The sequence below is a fragment of the Paramacrobiotus metropolitanus genome, unplaced genomic scaffold, assembly GCF_019649055.1.
Source record: "Paramacrobiotus metropolitanus isolate TYO unplaced genomic scaffold, Prichtersi_v1.0 Parri_scaffold0000154, whole genome shotgun sequence".
Classification (NCBI taxonomy): domain Eukaryota; kingdom Metazoa; phylum Tardigrada; class Eutardigrada; order Parachela; family Macrobiotidae; genus Paramacrobiotus; species Paramacrobiotus metropolitanus.
The window spans coordinates 232,050-253,970 of record NW_026570374.1 but is presented as its reverse complement, the minus strand read 5'-3'; the positions used below and the strand labels follow the sequence as shown (position 1 = coordinate 253,970).

The 21,921-nt window shown below is 52.0% G+C and overlaps 2 protein-coding genes across 2 annotated transcripts; both read right to left on the bottom strand.

The window, feature by feature from the left end:
• Window positions 1–1,250: 1,250 nt before the first annotated feature.
• LOC129599756 (gamma-aminobutyric acid receptor subunit beta-3-like) lies at window positions 1,251–11,997 on the bottom strand. The gene is made up of 14 exons (XM_055498067.1): window positions 10,445–11,997; window positions 7,321–7,457; window positions 5,236–5,309; window positions 4,509–4,620; window positions 4,423–4,437; window positions 4,185–4,211; window positions 4,069–4,099; window positions 3,741–3,754; window positions 3,637–3,667; window positions 3,451–3,533; window positions 3,219–3,353; window positions 2,925–3,154; window positions 1,991–2,518; window positions 1,251–1,833 (listed from the first exon to the last, which is right to left on the bottom strand). Exons 1-14 carry the CDS (start codon window positions 10,588–10,590, stop codon window positions 1,444–1,446), a joined length of 1,953 nt encoding a protein of 650 aa, XP_055354042.1. The 5' UTR covers window positions 10,591–11,997; the 3' UTR covers window positions 1,251–1,443.
• A 4,716-nt stretch (window positions 11,998–16,713) lies between these two features.
• LOC129599755 (arrestin domain-containing protein 3-like) lies at window positions 16,714–20,639 on the bottom strand. The gene is made up of 8 exons (XM_055498066.1): window positions 20,216–20,639; window positions 19,598–19,888; window positions 18,919–19,099; window positions 18,607–18,723; window positions 18,399–18,518; window positions 17,955–18,225; window positions 17,692–17,890; window positions 16,714–17,630 (listed from the first exon to the last, which is right to left on the bottom strand). The coding sequence occupies exons 2-8, from the start codon at window positions 19,758–19,760 to the stop codon at window positions 16,984–16,986; spliced, it is 1,698 nt and encodes a 565-aa protein (XP_055354041.1). The 5' UTR covers window positions 19,761–19,888; window positions 20,216–20,639; the 3' UTR covers window positions 16,714–16,983.
• Between the last annotated feature and the right edge of the window lie 1,282 nt (window positions 20,640–21,921).

Below are 21,921 nucleotides of genomic sequence, written 5' to 3'. Positions count from 1 at the left end.
GCCACGTGGTGCGCGGGAAACTGCGCAAACTGACGAAGAAGACGCGCGAAAAGAAGCGCCAGAACCAGAAGGAGACAGCGGTCGGCGAGGGATCCTGTTCCTGGCATTCGCAGCCGGTCACGGCCACGCCCATCTCGCAGCGCTCCTCCAGCATGGTCAGCGAGGAGGGCCGCACGATCTGCAGCCGCTTTGACTCCTTCCCGACGGACGCCGACGCCGTCCATCGCAAGCAGGCCTAGCGCAAGACGCTGACGCACCTCCTCCTCAACAAGGCCGAGGCCGACAAACGCAAACTGCCGCTAGCGGAGGTCCGCGCCTGCATTATTTATTGACTTATTTTCACTGGATTTATTATGTTTTTGTTGTAATATGCACGAAGAAGACGAGGAAAAAGGTTAAAGGGCGGCGGCAGAAGAAGGCCTGGCTGGAGGCGCCGCTGAAGGCGCAGGTCGAGCTGAAGAAGGACCCGGACAAGCTGCGACGAGAGCTGGAGGAGCAGAAGAAGGGCATGAAACGCTTGGAGCGCAAATGGATGAAGCGGACGGGGCACGTGCACAAGGAGCAGGACTGCAGGAGAGGAGCGGCAGGACAAGCTCCAGAAGAATCTGGACCAGCGCAAGGAGGCCAAGCAGGCGAAGAAACGCCACAAGGCCATCAGCAGAGCCACCTCATCCCGGCTTCAGCTTGCTAGTCATTTTACTGATTTAATAATGAGAAAATGACTGACTTGATAATGGGATTTATTGATTTCATCAAAGGGAAATTTGTGTACAGTATTGTGCTACTGGTTGTTCGTTTGCTGGTATTTATTGCCAACCGTTATTGTAACGAAATGCAGACAGAAAGCAAGTGTTGTCCGATGCGAGTAATGGCCGATAACGAGAAGCAACAGGGTTGCAAAATTATGAGTGCTGATTTATTTGCTTAAAATCTATCGCATTTTCTACGAAACATGTGCTTACTCTCATCATGTCTGCTGTTAATTCTTGTTTACTCTCCCTGTTGCTGTTATTACAACGGTTACAATCGCTTTAATAATTAAAGCAATTAATATTAATTATTATTATTATACTAACAATTACGTAACTTTCTACATCTACGGTAGGCCAGCATTACTAGTACGACGGTGCACAATTGCACTCTTCGCGAACGGTTACGATTCATGATCATGTCGCAATTCTTTAATTTTTATTTATTACGTTATTGTGCAAGTAAGATAGTGAAGTTTAGCGGATGTTTTTTGTGTGGCCCTGTTTTCCAGTGTTAGTAATACACACGTATAAAGTTTTATTATCTTGCAGACAGAAATTCTTGAATGTAATAAATTCTGCACCGGTAGTTAGTACAGTAATACTACTAACCGCCCAGACGCCTCCGTCAATCACATGCGTTTGTCGTAATACAAAAAACCAGTAGTGCGTGCTACAGCGTGACCTTTGGAGGCTACTGCTCCGGCTCGGTCGGCGCACCGCCGCCGGCATCGCCGTCGGCCGCCTCCGGCACGGGATTGAGGTTGAGGTAGTAGCCCCAGTAGATGATGTTGAAGAGCAGGAAGACCAGCGGGTACAGCCAGCGCGCGTACACGTCGATGCGCTTGGCGCGGTCCTTGGCATTGCTGGGCGCCACGAAGCAGGCGCACCGGCAGCTGCAGGGACTGCAGAACTTCTTGCGCCGCGGCAGCACGCCGCTGACCACCGGCGAGTGCTCCAGCGGCGACAGCTGCTCGTCCGACACGCCCACGTCCGCCGCCGACTCGCGCTGGAAGTGGCCGCCGCGCTCGGCGGCGGAGCGTTCCGCGGCGGCGGCGGCCTTCGCGGCCATCAGCTCCGCCCTCTGCAATCAGCCAGTGTGCACACATAGTCTTAAACCTAGAACTTTTATATAGCTATATATGTATGTCATATAGCTATATATAACTACGAGTATATATAAATTTGATAACCTTATTTATCAATAAAATGAATACAGCGAATCGAAAAAGAAACGTTACCAGGACCCATATGGGTTCGTTGGAGAAGTTGGAGTCCGAGCGCTCCTTTATATAATCCAGCTCGCCCATCTCGGGAGCGCTGGAGTAGGTGTTGCGGCCCTGGTCGAGCTCGGTCTGCGTGTACGTGCCGGTAGCCGTGGTTTCCGGTGAGGTAACAGCTGCCTTATTGTTGCTGCAACTGTACTGTGTCACCGACTTCTGGCCGAAGGACAGCGGCGACATGTTCTGGTAGAGTGCCGACTTGTTGCGGCGCTGCAGGAGGTTGGCGTGGGCCGCCGGCAGACTGCTGCCCACGGTAGAGGCCGAGCGGGCGTTGGGGAGGTGGGCGTGAGGACTGGAGAGCTGCAGCGACTGCCCGACGGCCGTGTGGCCGGCGCAGAAGGAGGCCGACGCCGAGCCGGAAGTGAGGCCGACGGTGCGCTCGCGGGAGTGCGGCATGGGCCGGCGCGACATGACGCACACGAGGACAAAGTGCCACAGCGTGGAGAAGACGAAGAAGGTGCAGGCCAGCATCCAGATGTCGATGGCCTGTTGTAAAGACAAACGGCTGCATATACTGTATGCATACACATATGCATATATAGAATATATACATGTACATGTACATACATACTCTTATATATACATATAGTATACATATTTATATATACATATACATAATATATGTTGAATTCCCTTTATTGGGCAAAAGCGATCAATACAATAAAAAGTGCATACGCAGAATACTACGAAAAATGATTCACATTTTAACGTTGAATAATGTATGTACATAATCGTCAGTACTTGTACATATAACTATGCATACACACACATATCTGTATATATAATATGATATATAAATATACATAATTATATACACATAAATACATACGCTTATGCATACATATTATACATACTGCATAATTATACATATACTACTTGTATGGAAGGCTACCTTGACGTAGGAGACGGGCGGGAGGCCGACTTTGGCGCCGCTGTTGAGCGTGATCATGGTGAGGAAGGTGGTGATGCCGAGGGAGACGCGGGCGGGCACGGCGCCGGCCTCCAGGAAGAAGCTGACCCAGGAGATGGTGACGATGAGGACGGTGGGCAGGTAGGTCTGGATGAGGTGGTGGCCGAAGTTGCGCTGGAAGCGGAACTTGACTTGCAGCGCCGGGTAGAGACCTGTCGAGGGCACACTGATTACTCTGCCTACTGGCGCCCGGGGGCGGCTGGCTGCACCACTGACCGTCGGGATACTTGTCGGGCTTGTTGTCGGTGTACTTGTTGGCCAGCGTGAACTGGTTGAGATCCGTGGTGCCGGTGTACTCCACGGAGCCGTTCTCGCGCCAGTGATACTCCAGGTAGATCATGGGATAGGCATCTGCACAGGCACAATGACGGGCCTCTCGTGTTATATTACCCGGAAATTGCTACTCGAGTAGATGCCGGTTTACATATACGAGTACATGCAGCCTTACAGGAAGCCAGGTGCAGCGTGCACACTTGCGTATCCACCGGGTACATGGCGAAGTGCATTTCGCACGCCAGCTTGGCCGTTATCCTGTACGAACCAGCGACAACAAGTTGCGTTACGTCTTTCCCGTGCGATGCAATTTCTACACCGGAAAAGAGATTTCCGTCGATAGCTGTGAGCTGGCAGTTACCTGGCACTGTACATGACGTCCCCGTTATGGTCTGCAAATTAACACTCATGCATCTGCGTTGTGCATTATTCTTCTTCCCGTTGGCAGGCAGCACTTTCCCTTACCTATGTACACCAACCTGCAACGTTCGACAGAATAAATCTTGATGCAATTAAAATTCACGCAACTGTACGTAAACGTGCAAAAGCGCACGCAACTGGGCGGTACTAGCTGTTACCATATTATTCACGCCTGTAACTATAATTTTAACAATTTTGTAAAAAACAATATACACACAACCTAGAATGAAAAGAAATACGCAAATAAAAAAATATTTTGCGCCGTCAAGAATGACACATTATACATATAAATAAAGCCTAATAATACTGTAAATGCAAATATTTTGTAATAGTGGTCTTTTAGTAACTGGATGTACTAAAGGTCATGTCTCACCTATTGGGAGTTGTGACGTCATGGAAGTTGGCTGCAAAGCACAAGCAAGACCTTTTCGACATGCGTCAGAGAAGCGGTGTTAAATCGTTAATCGATGCTGCACGTGCGCTGCCCACCTGATTTGGCGTTGACCATGTAGGTGTCTGCAAGAGCAAAGGTCACGGTCACATCCGGCTCGCATGCGCATAAATTAAAGACAAACATCCATGTTTATATATGTGTCGGCGTAGACTAGATAAATATTCAACCACTGCGAACAGACGACGAACTGAACTGTCGGCAGCCTACACAACGCCGCCGTGCCGACCGCACCGAGACGCGGATCCCTCAGGTCAGCTAGCAGTCAGCTCTTACCGGGTGTCCACACTCCTGCGCAGCAAAGAACAACACTCGTTGAGCACATTAATATTGACTGCATTGATTGTGTCGCCGGTACTCACGCTTGATTTGCTCGACGGTGCGCAGGACGATCTTGCGTTTGGAGCGCGACTCGGAGTAGGCCAGCCGGGCGTCGCGCCAGCGCTGGTTGAGGTAGAAATCGATGGTCAAGTCCTGTGTGGCGCGTGCGCGAAGGAAAAAACGGGGAATTAATAGATTAAGAGCAGAACACACAGTACCCACTTGCGCCGCAATCACGCCAGTAAGGGTCTTAATTAAATTTCCACCACAAGACAAAAAACACACCACCACGCTCTCCGCTTGCCGGTTCCCCTCCCCAACGCCACAGTCAAAGACAAACACGCCAATCGATCCCTGTGTCATCTGCACTGCGGCCAGCTGCCTATCTGCCCATTTCCGCAATCTCCCTCCCCTCCAACCCTTGACGCTGTCCCGCTTAGCCGACAGTCCTTGCACAACTCACGAGCCTCTTGTTTGTCCTTCTCACTATGTGCTGGCAGATTTTTTGTCAAATTATTATTTGTCTATTTGGATTGTGTTGGCCCGGCACACTATCCCAGTGTCCAACTGCCGATTTCGGCAAACAGCGCTGCTCTTAACTTACCAGTTAGAGGCCGATTGTATCAGAACAGTCTACGATCTGTCCGAGTCAACACAACCTTTTTTCAGTTGCACCAATCTACGGTAGTATATAGAGATACGTACGAACATTGCAGCAGTACTCGTAAAAAGCAGCGTTGGAACCGGCTCGTTAACGTGCTCCCTTACCATGGCCTGGACGTCGATGGAGCTGATGAACATGATGTCGATGGAAATGGTCACTTTGGTCGGTTCCGGTCGCTCTGCAAACCAAATACCATACAACTCTGACAGTCCTCACCGGAACGATTTCTAACAAAAACTCGACACGTCGAAAGGAAATCTGCTTAGCGTTATACAGTCATAAGTAAAATAATTTCTCTTACTTCGGCAACACGACAAATGTGCCTGCGCTGATTTACAGAATACAACACAAAGATTACTTGTTGAACATGGAAAAAACATGCAAAATGATTGCTACAGTATATATATATTACACAGATGATTGTTTTTAATAATTTATAATGACTAGTAGACCCCGCGCAAACTGCGCGGAATAAATCAGCGATTGATAAAATGCAAGAAATATATATAGAAGCTGACCGTTATTCATGAGTTTAAAAAAACATACTTTAAATACGTTGTAAAATTCAAATACATCCTACGTTTCACTGAATTCATTCATACTTATAAATTAACAAAATAAAAGTGCACATGCAATTTAAAATGAGGTGCTGCAGCACTCGTAGTCGTATAGCTGGATTCACTGTTTTACCGATCATTTTATCTTGATCATTTTGTGTTAACATTTTCACGTTCGGTGCAATGCACCGGGTGCGCTGCACACATACCCGTAATAAACCTCAAAACTTGCCGTTTATACATCTACTGTTTCATAAAACTTCCCTCGAATTTTTTCCCTCAGCAGGCATCAAACAAATTCCGTTCAACTGCTAAAAATTACCCATTGTTATTAGAATTCTGGTCTACCGCAGTAACCGCACTTATCAAGTAATTCATTCCATCATTATGCGCTTTTTTAATCTATCCGATGATTTCGATCACAACAGTACTGATTTGCCTACCGCTACTGCCCTTATCTCCGCTTAGAAATCAGAATATTATATTCTCCAATGTTTATTTTGTTTTTAATGTATTATCCTTTATACACGACAATGAACTTGCTGAAATAGCAGAATCACTTTAAAATCCAGCTCATTATTTTCATTTGCCTCAATTCACGTTTTCTCATTTCACACGGGAAAGGCGGAAACTGTTTTCGTGTTAGGGAGATCGCAATGTCTCGCTTATACAGTACTTGTCTGTATTGCTGCCCCGCGAGCTCCGCTCGCGCCGCAGCTTGGCGTCGCCTGCGGCTCCGCCTTCTGTCACAACTGAAACACTGCTCGCGTTCAACAAAAATGGCGTGGTAGATAACGAAGCATTCTACCATGATTCGCACCACATCCTAATACAGCCATAAAATTTGACCGCTAATCCGCTACTGCATAAGCGGTTCCACAATTATTCTGAAAAAGGTTACTGTCAAAACACCAAACGTGCAGTTTTAAAAAGGCAACTGCACCCGCCCTTGGAAGCGCTACTTTAAAATTGATCAAACCACTGCGGAGGACAGCTACTTGAAAAACTGGGGTTTTGAGTTGTCCCATACTCGCGGATTCAAGCTTCTTTGCCTGGTCATAACTTATTCAGCTCTTACCGTCTTTCCAAAAAAATTCTGGTAAAAAATGTATAAACTACGGCTTTAGGATGATACATGTCATTACACAATCATAAGAGTTCCACCCAGAAAAGCGGAGCTGGAAGGACAGCGTTTTGGCTGTCGACTCAAGACAGTGATGGGGTGGTCGGTTTTGCAGTGGTGGGTTCTTCACTTTTCCCATTAACTTTCTATGTTAGGTTTTCTTAAACTCTTCTTTTAAACTTCAGACTTTTTTCAAAAATTGATTCTTGTCGCGCCATCTGCAAGACTGGCGCTATTGAATGACATATGGACACCTAAGTTTGCTTTAGGGTGTCGCTCAGAAAAGGGATCTTTGTCTGGAATTTGCTAAGGCTTGTTTTATTAATATATAGAGATTATAGGCCACGATGCCCGTCGCCCGGTTGAATCGCCAAGGTTGGCGCTCAATTTGCAAGCAGTATTCGCTTATGCATTTATTTTCATTGATTTGGCTAACTGTACAATATATATATTTTTGCCCACATGCAGTGGAAGAGCGGTGAATAGTTATATATAGCTGGCATACGCACCGGCTTCCATCTCGCCCTCTTGGAAGGTGGGCCACTTGTCGAGGTCGTAGGTCTCCAGGAGCTCGTCCAGCAGGTTCTTCTTGTCGCCCACGCCCGCCGCCACGCCGCCCGTGCCGGCCAGGAGCAGGATCAGGATGCTGCAAAAAAACAGTATCTTCAGCTACTCTCTGCTGCCTCGATGCTGCCCCAGGAGGCTAGGACAAATACGGCTACATATACCGCTGCACGTATACAGAGTAGTTGCTGCAGCGCCCCGAAACCCTTCCAGCTAGACCACGTATAAACAGGGACCGGCTCCTTCGCCGGCTCCTCTTGTAATTTCCCCGGAATCCCTCCCTCGCTCTTGTACGCTACTCTGCCAGCATTATTCTCCGACCTACTCGCCGTACTCGTCACGCCGTTCGGGGTGGCGCTGACCTTTCTGGTCTGCCGTCTTTCTTGTCATGAAAAGCGTCCAGGAAGCGTCCACTGCCTTGTTGTTGTTTAGCTCATGATACGTTGCTTTATAAACATAACCAGACTGAACGGCTGACTGCTGAGCAGAGTGCGCGCTGCGCATGCCCAGCGAGCTTGATTAAACTGATTAGATTTCTTGTCCATTTAATCAGCGAGCGAAGTCGTAGGTGTGCCTGGGTGAGTGCGGAGAAACACCGCCGTCTACGTCGCCGCTGGATCAACAGTTCCGCGAAGACGTCTGTTGACGCGCGGAGAGCGCGGTGATGAGCCGGATGGCAATTAAGCAGCACTGCCATCCTGCATCCTTGCCTGCTCTCGCAGCAACGAGCCCATATACATATATGTATATTATATACAACGTAGGACACATGTTCCGCTTTTGACACATACTGCACTTTCCTCTCCAACAATGTACAACCGCATGTCGGTATATACTGTAACGGCGCACAACGGTGTGCATAGAAGAGGTCGCACCGTCTCCCTGATGCGGCAGAATTCCCGACGGGGATTTCTCCGGATCCCCAGTAAGTCGGTTGGCCGCTGACGGGGACGGCCGAGTTGCCATCGTTCCACCGGCAACCGGCAGCGGCTAAGTGAGCCATTTAATTCCCTGCCACAACGCTGCTGCCGCCGCTCTAAACTAACCGGCCCCCGCGGCGCCCTGTCCGCGCTCCCCGCTTGCCGGCATCTTCCATGGCAGCCGTCCCTGCCCTCTTCATGCACGTACGCTCCCGCGATTAAGGCCAACGCCGGCCACGACTCGCTTCAGTCTTAATTCGCAACCGTTAACATCTACACTTCCATTGCTTGTTCGATGGTCCTAGCTAAATGCTTCATACCGCCAAGAAAACCTTCAGCTGTTGGATGTTTTGGGCAATTTTGCAATAGATTTCCGATACATGCGCATTTTCGCGCAGCCGAGCCGCCACAAGTGCAGAAAGCATTCGTCCGGCTGACGGCCAAGTGCCGACGTCATAATAACCGCCATTTCCCTGCTCCTGCTTCATGCCTGCATTTTTAACCCGACTACTTATTTCTACTTATACCATCTTTGCAAGTGGTTCACAAAGGGTCACTTCACCGTTTTTTTTATCCAAACCGCAAATGTACTCGTAAAAGCTAATTTTTTGTGTGCGTCGGATGTTAAATTCACACTGTTTTTCGCCTGTTGCAAGAGAGCACTATGAACAGAAACAGCATCATCCCACAAAGCAGATAGCCATAAAAAGCCATAAAAAAGGAGAAATGCAACAAATGCCTTGACGTAGTCGCTTAACGGGCAAAGAAGCGAAATGTCACCTAAAACTGCTAGCACTGCTCCGGCCGAATGCCGGGAAGACCGATAGGAAAATTCTTCTCAACCAGCAAATATTTAAGCCTTTTTGGGAGCTGCTCTGCCAACTGGTCCCGCGTGAAAGCGAGCCGGGATCACGAGGCAACCGGAAAGGGAACAATGCTGCGCATACCGGAAGCAGCTGCTCGGGCAAAATTTCTCCATGTCAAGGTGACTGAGTACAGCGTACAGTACCAGTATACATATGTTGCCGGGAATGCGTTACATGCGCAAAAAATCGCAGAAACCGGAAGTGCTCAAAGAGGACCACCCAAGCTGTCAGTTGCGAGGCTGGCCAGGGATGGCTACAGTTACCTCCGCGTTTCCATTAACTTCTTCTAGCACAATGCCGGTCTTCTTGGTTTGCGATTAACGGGATTGCGATAGCTATAGTAATGTATGCTGTTCATACAACTTGGACATTTCGCTGCTGTTGCAGATGTCCTGCTAAAGACGCAGGGAATTAGTCAGTTAATTACAGCAACGCCGGCACGAAGCACTGGTCAAGCGCTCCAGGCCGCCAGTGATTTCCGCCTCCGACCGCCGCGTGTGCACCACGCACCGATCGGCACCTGCTCGGCTATTTCCGCCTGCCAACGGATCCCGCGCATTCTCCCAGCACATCCCTGGATGCGGGGAATGAATCTGTGTGGAATGTGTGTAATGAATGATGGACGGATGGATCATTATAATGATCCATTGATCTCCCTCAAACACTGCACGCTGCGCTCAATATAACGCCTATGTATACATAGATGTATTATATATAATATCTATATGCACTTATGTACAGCACATTATGCGGGTGCACGTATATATGTTCGATCTGCGAGGAAAACCTATCGCAGCGGGTGTACTGTATATACGAGTACATATATTATATATCTGTACATGGCAGTATAGCAAATAAATCTGCAGTCTTTTGTGGAGATTAGCAGGCGGGCATGCCCGGCGAGGCCGGTTGTTTGGATGCGGGGCGCCGTGTGACAAACAACCGACTCCTGCCGACAGGAAATCGATGCGGCACAGGAACAGCTCAGCCGTTTATCTATACTGCGCAGCAAAGAACGATGACCTCAACGCGATACAACTTTGTGATTTGCCGGAACGTCAAGTTTTCCTGCTGAACCATACTGCGAATAATAATAATAATAATAATATTCTGTTGCTCATCGAAGATACCCTCTCATAACGATAATCACGAGCTGGCGATAAGTAAGAAAAAGCACCGGCCCAGTTGAGCGGAAGTGCGCCATCTCTGACGTTATTCTTTATATAATACGCTGGAACGTTTAACGCTGATTGGCCCTTACGGCGTTAGCAAAAACAGCTTACCTGAGCAATAGGGAAAAGACTGGCAATTTGAGCAAAGGAATGGCACGGCTGTATCGCAATCTAAACCGGCAGCGGCGGCACACCGGCCCGGCTATCTCGGCCGGCTGCAACGGCCATAACGCGGCATCCTCCACTGGCGCTTGCATCTCGACTGCCCTGACCACTGCCGGCAATGGACAGACCGCGGGCGCTGCTCCCCGCCGTCAATGAGGTCAGTTACGCAACGCCGCCGGATAACACTATCCACATGGCCATCCGCAGCGGCACTGCGCTGCCCTGTATCAATCAGCCGGATCCGGAAATATAATAACAATATCAATCAGAATTAAGGGAATAATGCCGGCACAGAATCAGGCCGTGCGGCCCGCGCCAGCCGCAGCGAGTGGGCGCCTTAGCGGCGACATATGATATGCATGACGCAGGGCGTATATATGCTTATTATACAGCGCTCCCTCTCGCCATCCACGCCACGGATCCCGTAGCATCCCCAAGGGGCCGCCAAGCAAACATCCGCCGTTGTGCCGTATATATGCAGATGTCGATGCGGCCGTGTACGGACGGCGCTCCCGCAAACGGCAAATCTACTCGTATATCAGCGCGTGTAATCCGTAATCCGCATTGCGCCGCTGCACAAGACAAACGCGGCGCTGCCAGCTAATGCAGCAGCTTAACAACTGCCACCGCATCCGATCCTGACCCCGGCAACACACAACACACTTATCCCGCGTCGCCCTGATCCTGCGCCGTAATAACAACCACCAGCTGGCCCCGCTCGCCGCACACCGCGCCGGCCAATTATCGCCGACACGCTGCCGTGATAAGGGGCGCGTTTGGCGTAATGGACGCTGTCGTCCGGCTGTCACATGTGCCGGTGAATCGTGGCGCTGATGAATAAATTACGGGGCAGCTGACTTATTAATGCAGTTACACACAGGCACACAACACACCGGCGACGATTACACGACTGCCAGTTCCGTCAGCCGCAATCTGACTGGCGCGCATATATACAAATAACCACGCATCCAGGTACAAATGGGGAAAATGGATTTGGCCCGTGGCGGATATATCCGGATGGTAAGTGTACAGATCTGCGGACGGGGAAGAGCGAGCGAATGAAGCTGGCACACGCCGAACTAGCGCCACTCACTGGCTGCGGCATACAACCGGGCCGACGCTCGTACAACTACACGTACACCGGCGTTCAGTAGTACTGCGCGTATGTACGTACGAGATTTGCAAAAAAGGCCGATCGTTTACAGCGAGCGGATGGGAGCGCTGCGTGGTGGATGGTTTAATGCAAATGCAATCAAGGCGTGCGATGGAGAGGGGACGGAGAAAAGGTCAAGTGACCGGTTGCGGCGTTGGTGGCGCGTTAGGCGGGCTAATCGCGTTAGCGTTAGCCATAATGAACTTGCGCGCGAAGGAGCCGATCATAGCGGGCGCCGGCAATCCAATTGCCGGCGCTGCAGCACTGTACACTGTACGGGCGGGGTGTGAAGTGGCAGTGCCGGGATGCTGTACAGCCGGAGCAGTCAAGTGTGCCGTTGGCGCGCTGACTGGATGGCACAGCCCTCAAGTTGTGCCCGGTCGGGATAGGATCGGACGAGAGTGAAGACGGCGGAGAGAGGCCACTTTCCGGCCGTATGTACGCTGATTCCGCGGGCAACGCGCCCAAGATATCCTGTCATGCAGCGATGCAGATACAGCGCTGATGTAACGGCCGATGCAAGTCGGTCGGAAAGGCGCGCTAAGTGCAGCAAAAGGACACGCACGCCAAAGAAGAAACCTGCCAACGGAATGACACTGACCAGCCGGTGTGGATCGGCCACGTGCTTCTCACCCGGCACGCCGATAAAAAGCAGAGGTCAGCGTTAAATAACAACACCCTTCGACAGATCGCATCCAGCTGCTGTTTTTTACGCTTATTTTTCCAGCGGAAGTATGGCTAAGCTTATGCGCACCGGCTTGCCCACGGGCCGATCGAGAACGAGGCGTTGCCGCGCGGATAAGTGCGCGGAAGGATCCGGCAAGTGCAGCCGCTGCACTGATACTTTTCTTGCTTCAGCCCGTTGCCTGACGCAGGCAGGCCAATCTGCTGGGACGGCTAATTGGCGCGCTGCTGCTGCCTGCTCGCCGCTTGATGGCCGTTTAGACGGGCTAATCTCCTGCCCGCCACGACCCCTCTGCCACTCACTCCACCCAGCGCTGCCTGCTGCCGTACAGTGTTGCCGACTGCTCCGGCTGCAGCAGCGTCGTACGTCGATGGGCGATTAATCACCATGTTGACCAAGCTGCAGCTAGGCGTGTAATGTGCCGCTGCGATTACGCTGGCTTCTTTATGTCCCGTTCCCTTCCCTTGCTCCAGCACACAACCAGCGCCGCTGATCCCGGCGTTTCCATTTTCTTAACTGCCTAATTGACAGCGCCGGCCAGGGAATGGGACGCGGCGCGTAATCTCCCTCGGCAGCGGCGGAACGGGACTAACGCCGGCTATCAGCCGCGGCACAGGCCCTGCTGCATATATATGTTGAGCCGCGGCAATAAAGCGGCGTAATGACATTGGCAAATAAAAGCATTACACGTCTAACCGCCGATATAAAACAGCCACTTGTACTCGATCATGAACGCCATATTTCCAGCCGCAAGTGAGCGGGATTTAGTGTTGCCGCTTAATTTATGTACCGACTCCGTGCTTTGCCGGCGTCAAGCGCGCTGACGAGCAGTAGAGTTGCGTCACATCGGCGGTCGATACGAGCAGCCGGAAATGGCAGAGGCGATTATTGAATTTGCCGGCAAAAACAATTAGATGGGATGCGCCGGCGACGTGCCGGTACTGCGCCGCTGAGCATCGCCGCTCCGACCACGGAATTTTCTTGTGGTCAAGAGCCCGTCATCAGGGACGTTAAAGGGGCCGCGCGTGTCCCCGCGGAATTGCGCCGACTCATCATCCCGGCCACTTCCGCCGGGCGCAGCTGCAACTGCAGCGGAAACGGGCGCCGTTAAACGCACCTGTATGGGCAGCTGCAGCCGGCAGGTGCCGTGTATACACTGTAACCGTATCCACACACATCGGCAGTCGATCCCCTCTTGTGTCGTTTGAGCGGCGCGTGATGCGGGTGTCGATATCGATATCATTAGGCGCAGCTTACAACACGTCGCGCAAGTGTCAAGCGCTCGTCTTGCCGTGCGCCCATTGATCGCGCGGCGTAAGCTGTGTACCGACGCACTCCGGCTGTGTGCTGTACTGCAACACGCGTGTGTGCATAATCGGCAGTGTGCAGCATTACGACCCGTGTGTGTGACAGTAGCCGAGTGGAAATTGATGAGGTGATGAGTAGGAAAGCCGGCTAATGGGCACTATTAACCTTTGAGGACCCCTCACGCCGCTAATGGCTTATTTATGTTCTGTACGCCGGCCACGGTGCGCTCCCTGTAAACGCCGCCGAGAAAGCGTAATACGACGCTAGCGGTTAGATAACCGGGCCGGCGTGCATTAGCCAGTGCAGCGCGCCAAGTATCCTCACTCGCCGATGGCACTTCCATTTGCCGCGCGTTGAAACGATACATCCACACGGCCGGGCCGTTTTTTTTAATTAAAGACAACAGTCCAACGACCGCTTTAGCGCCCACACCGCAGGCGCGAGAGAGCGAGGTCATCCCCGAAAACAGCCAGGAAAAACGCTTTTCCGTTGACCGCAGTGTGCCTGATGTTGGTTTACTCGATTGAGCAAATTAGGTACAACGGCGCAGCGGAAGCGGGCGAGCACGGGCCGTCTCAACCTAAGAATCTATATCACAAAACCCAGTCCACCACAACCGCAGCGGAAGCGCAAAAAAGAGTGTTATGCCGAGTGAAAGCGGATGGATCAATGTCTACACGTTATCCCGCAAAAAAACCGCGTTAAAATCAAGTGGGACTGTGTATACAGGCCACCGACACGATTCCCAGTGTGACGTTTTATTCTGTACCCGGCACAAAAGAAACGCCTTACCGCCCAGGTGCCGGCTAACAGCCTTCCGTCTCCGCATTACACGGCCGGGGAAAGTGAAAGCGGAGCCGGCAGTGATGACGCAAGGCGTGCGGCGGATAGCGTGTAAGCGGAAGGAATGACTGTATGTGTGTATATATGTTTGACTGCGCTGTAAGCGGATCGGATGGGATCAATCTGACCCGTGGCTGCGGGCATTGTGCCGGCGATATATATACAGCGCCGATCAATCTGCCTAAGTGCATTTGTGGCCCGCTGAATGGAAGGGGAGCGGGAATGGATGGGCCTGCCGGCCAGCGGAAAGTGAATTGCCGTGGCGCGGTGAAAGCAGCGCCTGCAGCACCTGTGCACGCCGAGGCATTATACGGCAATGCGCTGCACAACGGCCGCATTATCGCTGCCAAGGGAAGACGCGTTGCTTGTACACGTATCGATCGCTGCGGCAGCGTGCCGGTCAACGATAACGTCAACTTTAGCGATATATTATATACATTGGTGTACATCGTGTCCGCCGATCGCATTATTGCCGGCATTATACTGGCTGCATGTACATGTTTCGCCGTCGCCGTATATATCCGATCCGATGCCGGCGAGGCGCGGCGGACATGAATGGGCCGGGACAATGGGCCATCAATCTGATGAGGGTGTAGCATTATCGCTTAGGAAATGCCTCATTAGCTCTGACGTCCGCTCCGGCCCGGCCGCGCTCCAGCAACAACGGCAGCTCCTATCGACAGCGCTGGCGGTGGCAGTTAGCGGGCTGCATCGCGGCTTATCAGGCAGTGCCATCGTGCCACAGCGGCATATACGCGCAATTGTATATACGGCAGTGATGCGTGTCGCTGCCCGACCGGCATCTTCGTCGCTGCATGGAAGAAGACAAAGCGCCTCTCATGCACGCCGCTCTGCGCCTCTTCCGGCCGGCCCGGCCCCGTCCTCCTCAAGGTGGCGAGCGGAGGAAGAAATACGGCCGCTGTCAGTGTCTTCCTTCGCTGCAAAGGGCGTTGTGCAAGCAATGCCGAGGCGCGGGGCAGGATGGTAATTGCAGCGTAAGGGATCACTTGGAGCGGAACTGGCCGTTAACGTTAAGATGACCCAGCCCGGCCCCGCCGCGGAGCGGGCATAAATCTTCCCGCACTTGCGCCGGCATTATGTAAACGCGCGGCACTGCAGGAGCAGCTGGATGCCGCCGGAAGTCAGCCAGCCGGCTCTGAGAGATAGATATATACAACGCTCGTATATATGCATGTACTCGTATACAACGTGCTTTGTTGTGCCTTGTGCGCGACAGGCGCTGCATGGCGGACGCTTTCTGCCCCTCCCGCGGCGAACTGTATGAATAAGGCTAATGGAAAGCGGAGCCCCGCTGGTCGGCGCGGCGACGGCCCATTGACCGCTCGCCGTCAGCGCGGCAGGTCGCCGTTGCCGGCAGTCAAAGCAATCCCCTCTTATCCACGTCTTACACAACGCGCCATACTATCCGAATTACGAAACGTGAGCGACTACAACATTACGCAGTTGTGTAGACTACAGCGCGGCAGCTGCGCCCGAAAAGGGCATCAACCAAGGACTTTAATTTTTTTTATTAATTTATTAATATTTTCACGGCAGTAACGTGTTATATATAGTGCGCTGCACAAGACAGCCAACTGCTGCAGTAGCAACAAGGCGCGCTGCAACTTTGCCGGCACGATTCCCGTTTCCAGCGGCACGCTGCATGCCCTGCTGATGAGCCGCTGGCTGCAGCAGCTGGCGCAGCGGAGACAGCTGTTGGTTAAGTGGAGATGAGCGATATTTCCGTCCCATTAACATCACGCTCCACTGCGCCGGACGCTGTCTTTCTCTTCCCGTTTTTTTTAAGTTCCCTTCCCCTTCCCTTTCCCCTTGTCCGACAGAAGACGCTGCCTGACTGACGCGGATGCAGCCGGCAACGCGATGAATGCACGCTGGCTGCAGCCGCTTCACTGCCTTCCTGCATATCCTGCCACGACTTTCCACATATTAAGTACATTATGCTCCCTCATGTCAGCCGATTCCGTCCGACGACAGATCGTGTTCTGAAGAAGCGTGTTTAGAAAATAAATTAACAATCGCCGCTAAAAGTGTTTTCGATAACGGTGACACAGGCGGTGCGCGCTGCGAAGTAAGCCGAGCGAGCAAGATGCGCTGGCGTGGACCAGGTCACACGCAGGTTGACCGTGGGAAAGCGGAGTCTCCACCGACTGCCGGCGAGTGTTTCTTAAAAAATGATTGTCGAATGTTAACACAACGTCAGCCTTTTTGTTTTATTAAGAAACACCATAATCAGAAATTCTATTAGCAAGCCAGAGAGAAAAGCACAGGAGATCCGCTGGCAGTTCAGAACGAGTATTACAGTCATAGCATGCAGTGGCAAGAATACCGGCAAATAGGTGCAGAAACGGCAGTTTGTGCTCATCGGTGCAGGCGACCGCCGGCTCCTGGCCAGCGGCGCCACATTTTAAAAGCGAAGCGGATGTTGAGACAAACGGCAGGAGAAGCGCCGTTCACGCTCCTCGCCAAAATAATCGACTAGGGAAGTGGCCGCCGCCCCGCAGAGGGCAGACGGATACTGCGGGTCAGCGGCGGCCCGGTTGCCGGCGGTGACGCCGGGGCATCCGCGGAAGTGTGTGCCGGGATTCCCTCTCCCTCCTCGTCCGGGGCGCGGTCCTTCTCCGCGTCCTGTTCTTCCTCGCTGTCACTGGCCGGGAAGGGCAGCCCGTGGACCAGCAGCTGACTGCGCCCGGCGGCCATCATCATCATCTCCGCCAGCTCCTCGTTGTCCTGCAACGGCGCCCGGGTCTCCCCGTCCTCCTCCGTCTTATGGCGGCGCGTGGCCGGCGTCGAGCGGGTCGAGCGCGTCGAGTGCCGGCTGCCGGTGCGGCTGCCGCGTGCCGACTGGCTGAACACGCTGCGCCGGTGCACCTCTCCGCCGGGGTCGTCCTGGCAGTCGCCGCTCGCGGCGCCGTCCTCCGGCGCCGGGCGGACGGCGACCTCGACGGCCGTGGCGTCCACCGCCGAGGTGGAGTAGGGCGGCGGCGGGGCGTAGCCGGTGGGATGGTCGTAGACGTAGGTGTACATGGGCGTGAAGGAGGTGCAGCCGAACATCTGCGCCTCGTCGTCCTCGTCGTCCAGGATGTTGACCGGGCCGCCGATGCACTCGGCGTACGTCGGCGGCGCTGCAACCAACAGACCGCTGTTGAATCGAATGACAAGCGAATCGTCGCGGCGGATACTGACCTTCGTAAGGCAGCTCCTCCTCCATCTCCAGGTAGGCCGGCGGCCCGGGCGGGCGCAGATGCAGCGTGTCGGAGGTGGCGCCGGGCATCACCACCGACAGACTGGGCAGCGGCGGACGGCGGCGCCGACAGGGCACGGTGCCGATGACCACCGGGAGGTCGGCGTAGATGTTGCAGGCGCCCGGCACTTGCAGCGTGATCTGCAATGGAACAGCCGTCAGTCGCGGCAACAACGGTACACATCGTGACCTTTATCGCGCCCACCTTGACTTGGTAGTCGACCTTGATGAGCTGGCAGTTGAGGATGGAGGGCGAGACGGCGGGGACCTTGAGGAGCTGGGCGTCCCAGTAACCGGTCTCGCCGGCGGGGATGCTGACGCCCGAGACGGTGGTCAGCTTGATGGCGCGCGAGCGGGACTTGCCGTTGGCCGTGAAGGACTGGATCTGGTAGAGGGTGGCGTGCGGCGTGATGTTGCGCCGCGTGCCGTTGGTGAAGAGGGCGCTGATGGCGATGGACTCCCCGGGGCAGTAGCCGCTGCAGCCAAAGCGCATTTTAACATCCGCCTCAATAAGTAAGGATATGTACAACATCTTATACACTTTAAAAATATAATAACATATGTAATATTTTTATATACAGAATGTGTATATATAAAATAAGCACAATATATAGTATATCTATATAATATAAGAATGATGGAATTTTACCGGCGGTCGGTGCGGATCTCGGCCTGGACGGGCGCGGACACGCACCACAGACAGCAGATCATCTTCTCCAGCGCCGCCTCGGAGGGCGTCCCGAACTCGGTGCGGTTGATGTCGATGGGGCTGGTGAAGGAAGAGGAGGGGTCAGTTGGAATTATTATTGACGGATTATGCGTACAGTAGGGACTACAGATAGTGACGCGTACGGTACCTGATGACGGTGAAGGGCTTCTTGGTCTTGTAGGCGAAGGCCCAGGGCTTGCCCAGCTCGGCCTTCAGCCAGTAGCGGATGCTGCCGTACTTGCCCTCGAAGGACGTGGCGATGGCGCTGCGAAGAGAGCACATCAGTATGGCAATTAACACACCGTACAGCACACGCATGACCGGATGTGCCCCTACATGATACTTCAGTATATGTACGAGTGTATTTGTGCATATTACGGTATTAGTCATCTTATATCTACACTGTAAGAGATATTATAGAAGTACAAATTGATCCAATTAGTCTATGCGAGCAGGACACCTGTTGGGGAGGGCGAAGGTGAAGCGGTACTCGTGCCTTCCCTCGGCCAGGGTCTCGCGCGACTCCCCGTTCTCGCTGCCCAGCAGGAGGAGCTTCTTGTTGACGTACTCCACTTCCGCCGTGAAGTGCTCCGTGTACAGCATCCCGTAGCCGCCCAGCCGCGCGCCGTTGTTCCGCGATTCTGCACATTAACCAAATTAACGGCACGGCACGTCTTTTCCCACTGCACATGCCATGGCCACATTTATTACAGCATACGTATACAGACAATGTATCTACATACATAAATATGCTCTACATTCGAACGCAGTCTACACTCACTGTCCGTTCTCATGGGTTAACAAAATCACAGCAAAGCTGCCAAAAAAAACAGCAGTCCCGATCAGAACTATATACACGAAACAATTAATAGAGCTATACATATGCCATAGAACTATATGTACCTGTATTTGAATAAGTATACAATACAATTATACGAATCATGTATTGTACATGTATTAGTGTCCATCTGTGCACTATTAATATTTATACATTACATTCTTATATAAATATCAATCTATCTACTCTGTATATATAGTATACAGATATAACACACTTGTACACGTATAAGTGTACAATAAATATGTTGTATGCTACATATGTTATGTGCCGGTACGGTAGTGCAAATGTGCAAATGTACCTGTCCAGTGGACGCGCGCCACGCCGCGGATGAGGATGCGGATGTAGCGGATCTTGAGGAGCTTCTCCACCTCGATGATGAGCTTGCCGCGCACCGTCTCGCCGCGCTGGAAGACGCTGCGGTCGCCCAGCAGGATGATCTCCAGGTTCTTGATGCGCCCCATCGATCCTCCACAGAGTCCACACCCTCTACTTCTGTTAATGGCCTCACCCCACCACTTGCAATCAATCCACGCCGCTGCAAACCCCCGTTTCCTCTCAATCCACTGTCCGGCCAAGGGTCAAAGTCAACCTGCAGCCAAAAACCGACCCTTACCGTTACCGGCTGCAATCATAACCGGCACCCAACGTCAACCGCCCGAATTAACATGCTACATGCAACGTTGCAATAATCCATTCGCGGTCGCTGTTTTTCCTCTCATTGTGGTTAATTGCGTGCGTGCCGCTGTCATATATCCAGCTGATCAGCGCTTGGCCACAACGCTGACGTCATCCGCTCCAGGAGAAGTGATGAATGGATGACAATCCGCAATCCGCTTTCCCGACAAACGCACGTAACCGCCGCCCGCGAACCTCGTTCGTTGTATATACTGCTTACAAGTTAGTGCTTACTGCTTACCTCTGATCTCCGGCAGGCTGAATATAGCTTCCATTATATGAAAACTGCCAAGAAGATTAAAGACACGGCAGGAAGCCCGGGATCAATCCCGTCTTCTTCCCAACCGACGGAAGTAATTAGGGAGATTAGGTGCTGGCGTCCACAACCGCTCCTTCGACACCAGCAGCGTCATATTACATAATCACTACAAACACTCTTCTCAGAAAGCGCAGCACTAACAACGCCTGATCACCGGAAGTCCAGGTGAAGTGGTGCAAATCAACACCAGAAGAAAGTCAGTCACCAGCTTCCTGCGTAATAAGGAATTCTGGTTAGCGAGGAAGAAGCTGTAACGTGCTGCGCGTTCCCATCCGCGAGTACATAATATTATACATAGAAGTATAGTTGTGTACCGATGCTGAAAAAGCGAACGGATAACGGAGACAGGCAGGCGCGGAGCGATCGACCCGACCCGCGCCCGAACGTGCGCGTATATGCAAGGAAGCAGAGGCGCATCTATATCGGCACCGGCTGCTGATCGACGCAAGGATGATATGTTCCAGCCGCCGGCGCGCACGCTACGCTTGCATTAACGCGGAATACGCTATATAAACTTCGTGTACATACCGCAGTGGACGTACTGTACTGTACGATAGCGTGAAGAGCGCAGCCGATTCTTCGCCGTAAATCCTGCCTGCTGTACATCTCTCACCACTGCGCATATATACGCGCATATAAATATATCCTAAACGGCAGCCGTCTCTCCCTGGCCAGTCACCGGAAGTGCCGCTGCCTCGCATCCGGTTGGCTTCCTCGCACACGGATGCTACACCGGCACTTACCGTGCATTGCACCACATTACCGGCAGCCAGGGAAATCACTGCTCCTGCCTGGTCTCTTCCGCGGCTCACTCCGCACCTAGCCGGAACACTGATACGGACAGACACCCACAAGCCGCAACCATCCCTGTTCATGCATATTCATGCTCACTTCCTTGTCTCCTTCGAACATGCTCTTATGATTATCCTCTTTGCTGGATCATATAATCCTTCTGTACGAGAATAACATAGAAGTATTCATATTTAATGCGATAAAAGAATTCGTAGTTTAGTATTATATACTATAGTGTAATATATACTATACACATAATATATACTACAAGAGTCATCTTCGGCTTCGCCTCAGATGCTCTTGTGGTCTGCAGTCAGTTCCTTGAAAATTAATTCTTGTTCATTTATTTTTGAAGCCTGGTTTGCGTGTTATATGTTTTTACAGTGTATGATCAGGCGCTGTTCGTAGCTTCAGTTAGCTTGCTCTAATCAGGAAATAGCATTATATAGCTGATCGGTTCATTCTATGTGAAACAAAATAGTTAATAGCACGACTAATAGTCGGAGAGTGGTCAGCGGTGCTAAGTTTCTAATAATTCTGCTTCGCTACTTTTTAATAACTGGTACGTCGAAACCAATTTTGATCGAGGACACGTGGAAACCAATTTTGATCCTTTGTTCAGTAATCAGTAGGCTTGGTCGGTAGATACAGTAATGTGAATTTTTTATATAATTCCATTCATTCAGTCGGCAGCAAGGAGTGTGTAGTGATAACGAGCAACAGAGATCACGTTGTCCTAGTCACCGAACATTAGTAACAGCAATAGCGGGTCCTGTAATTTCCGTTTACGCAGCAGCCCTGATTAGTGATACCTAAACACTGGTATGACCTGTGGG

Coding starts and splice junctions, on each gene's coding strand:
- LOC129599755 (XM_055498066.1), bottom strand. CDS start 19,760: ATGGGGCGCATCAAGAACCTGGAGATCATCCTGCTGGGCGACCGCAGC. Junction 18,226..18,398: donor GAGATCCGCACCGACCGCCG/GTAAAATTCCAT, acceptor CTTTGGCTGCAG/CGGCTACTGCCCCGGGGAGT. Junction 17,891..17,954: donor AGGTCGACTACCAAGTCAAG/GTGGGCGCGATA, acceptor GTTCCATTGCAG/ATCACGCTGCAAGTGCCGGG.
- LOC129599756 (XM_055498067.1), bottom strand. CDS start 10,590: ATGCAAGCGCCAGTGGAGGATGCCGCGTTATGGCCGTTGCAGCCGGCC. Junction 3,534..3,636: donor GACGTCATGTACAGTGCCAG/GTAACTGCCAGC, acceptor TGGTTCGTACAG/GATAACGGCCAAGCTGGCGT. Junction 3,354..3,450: donor CACGCTGCACCTGGCTTCCT/GTAAGGCTGCAT, acceptor GTGCCTGTGCAG/ATGCCTATCCCATGATCTAC.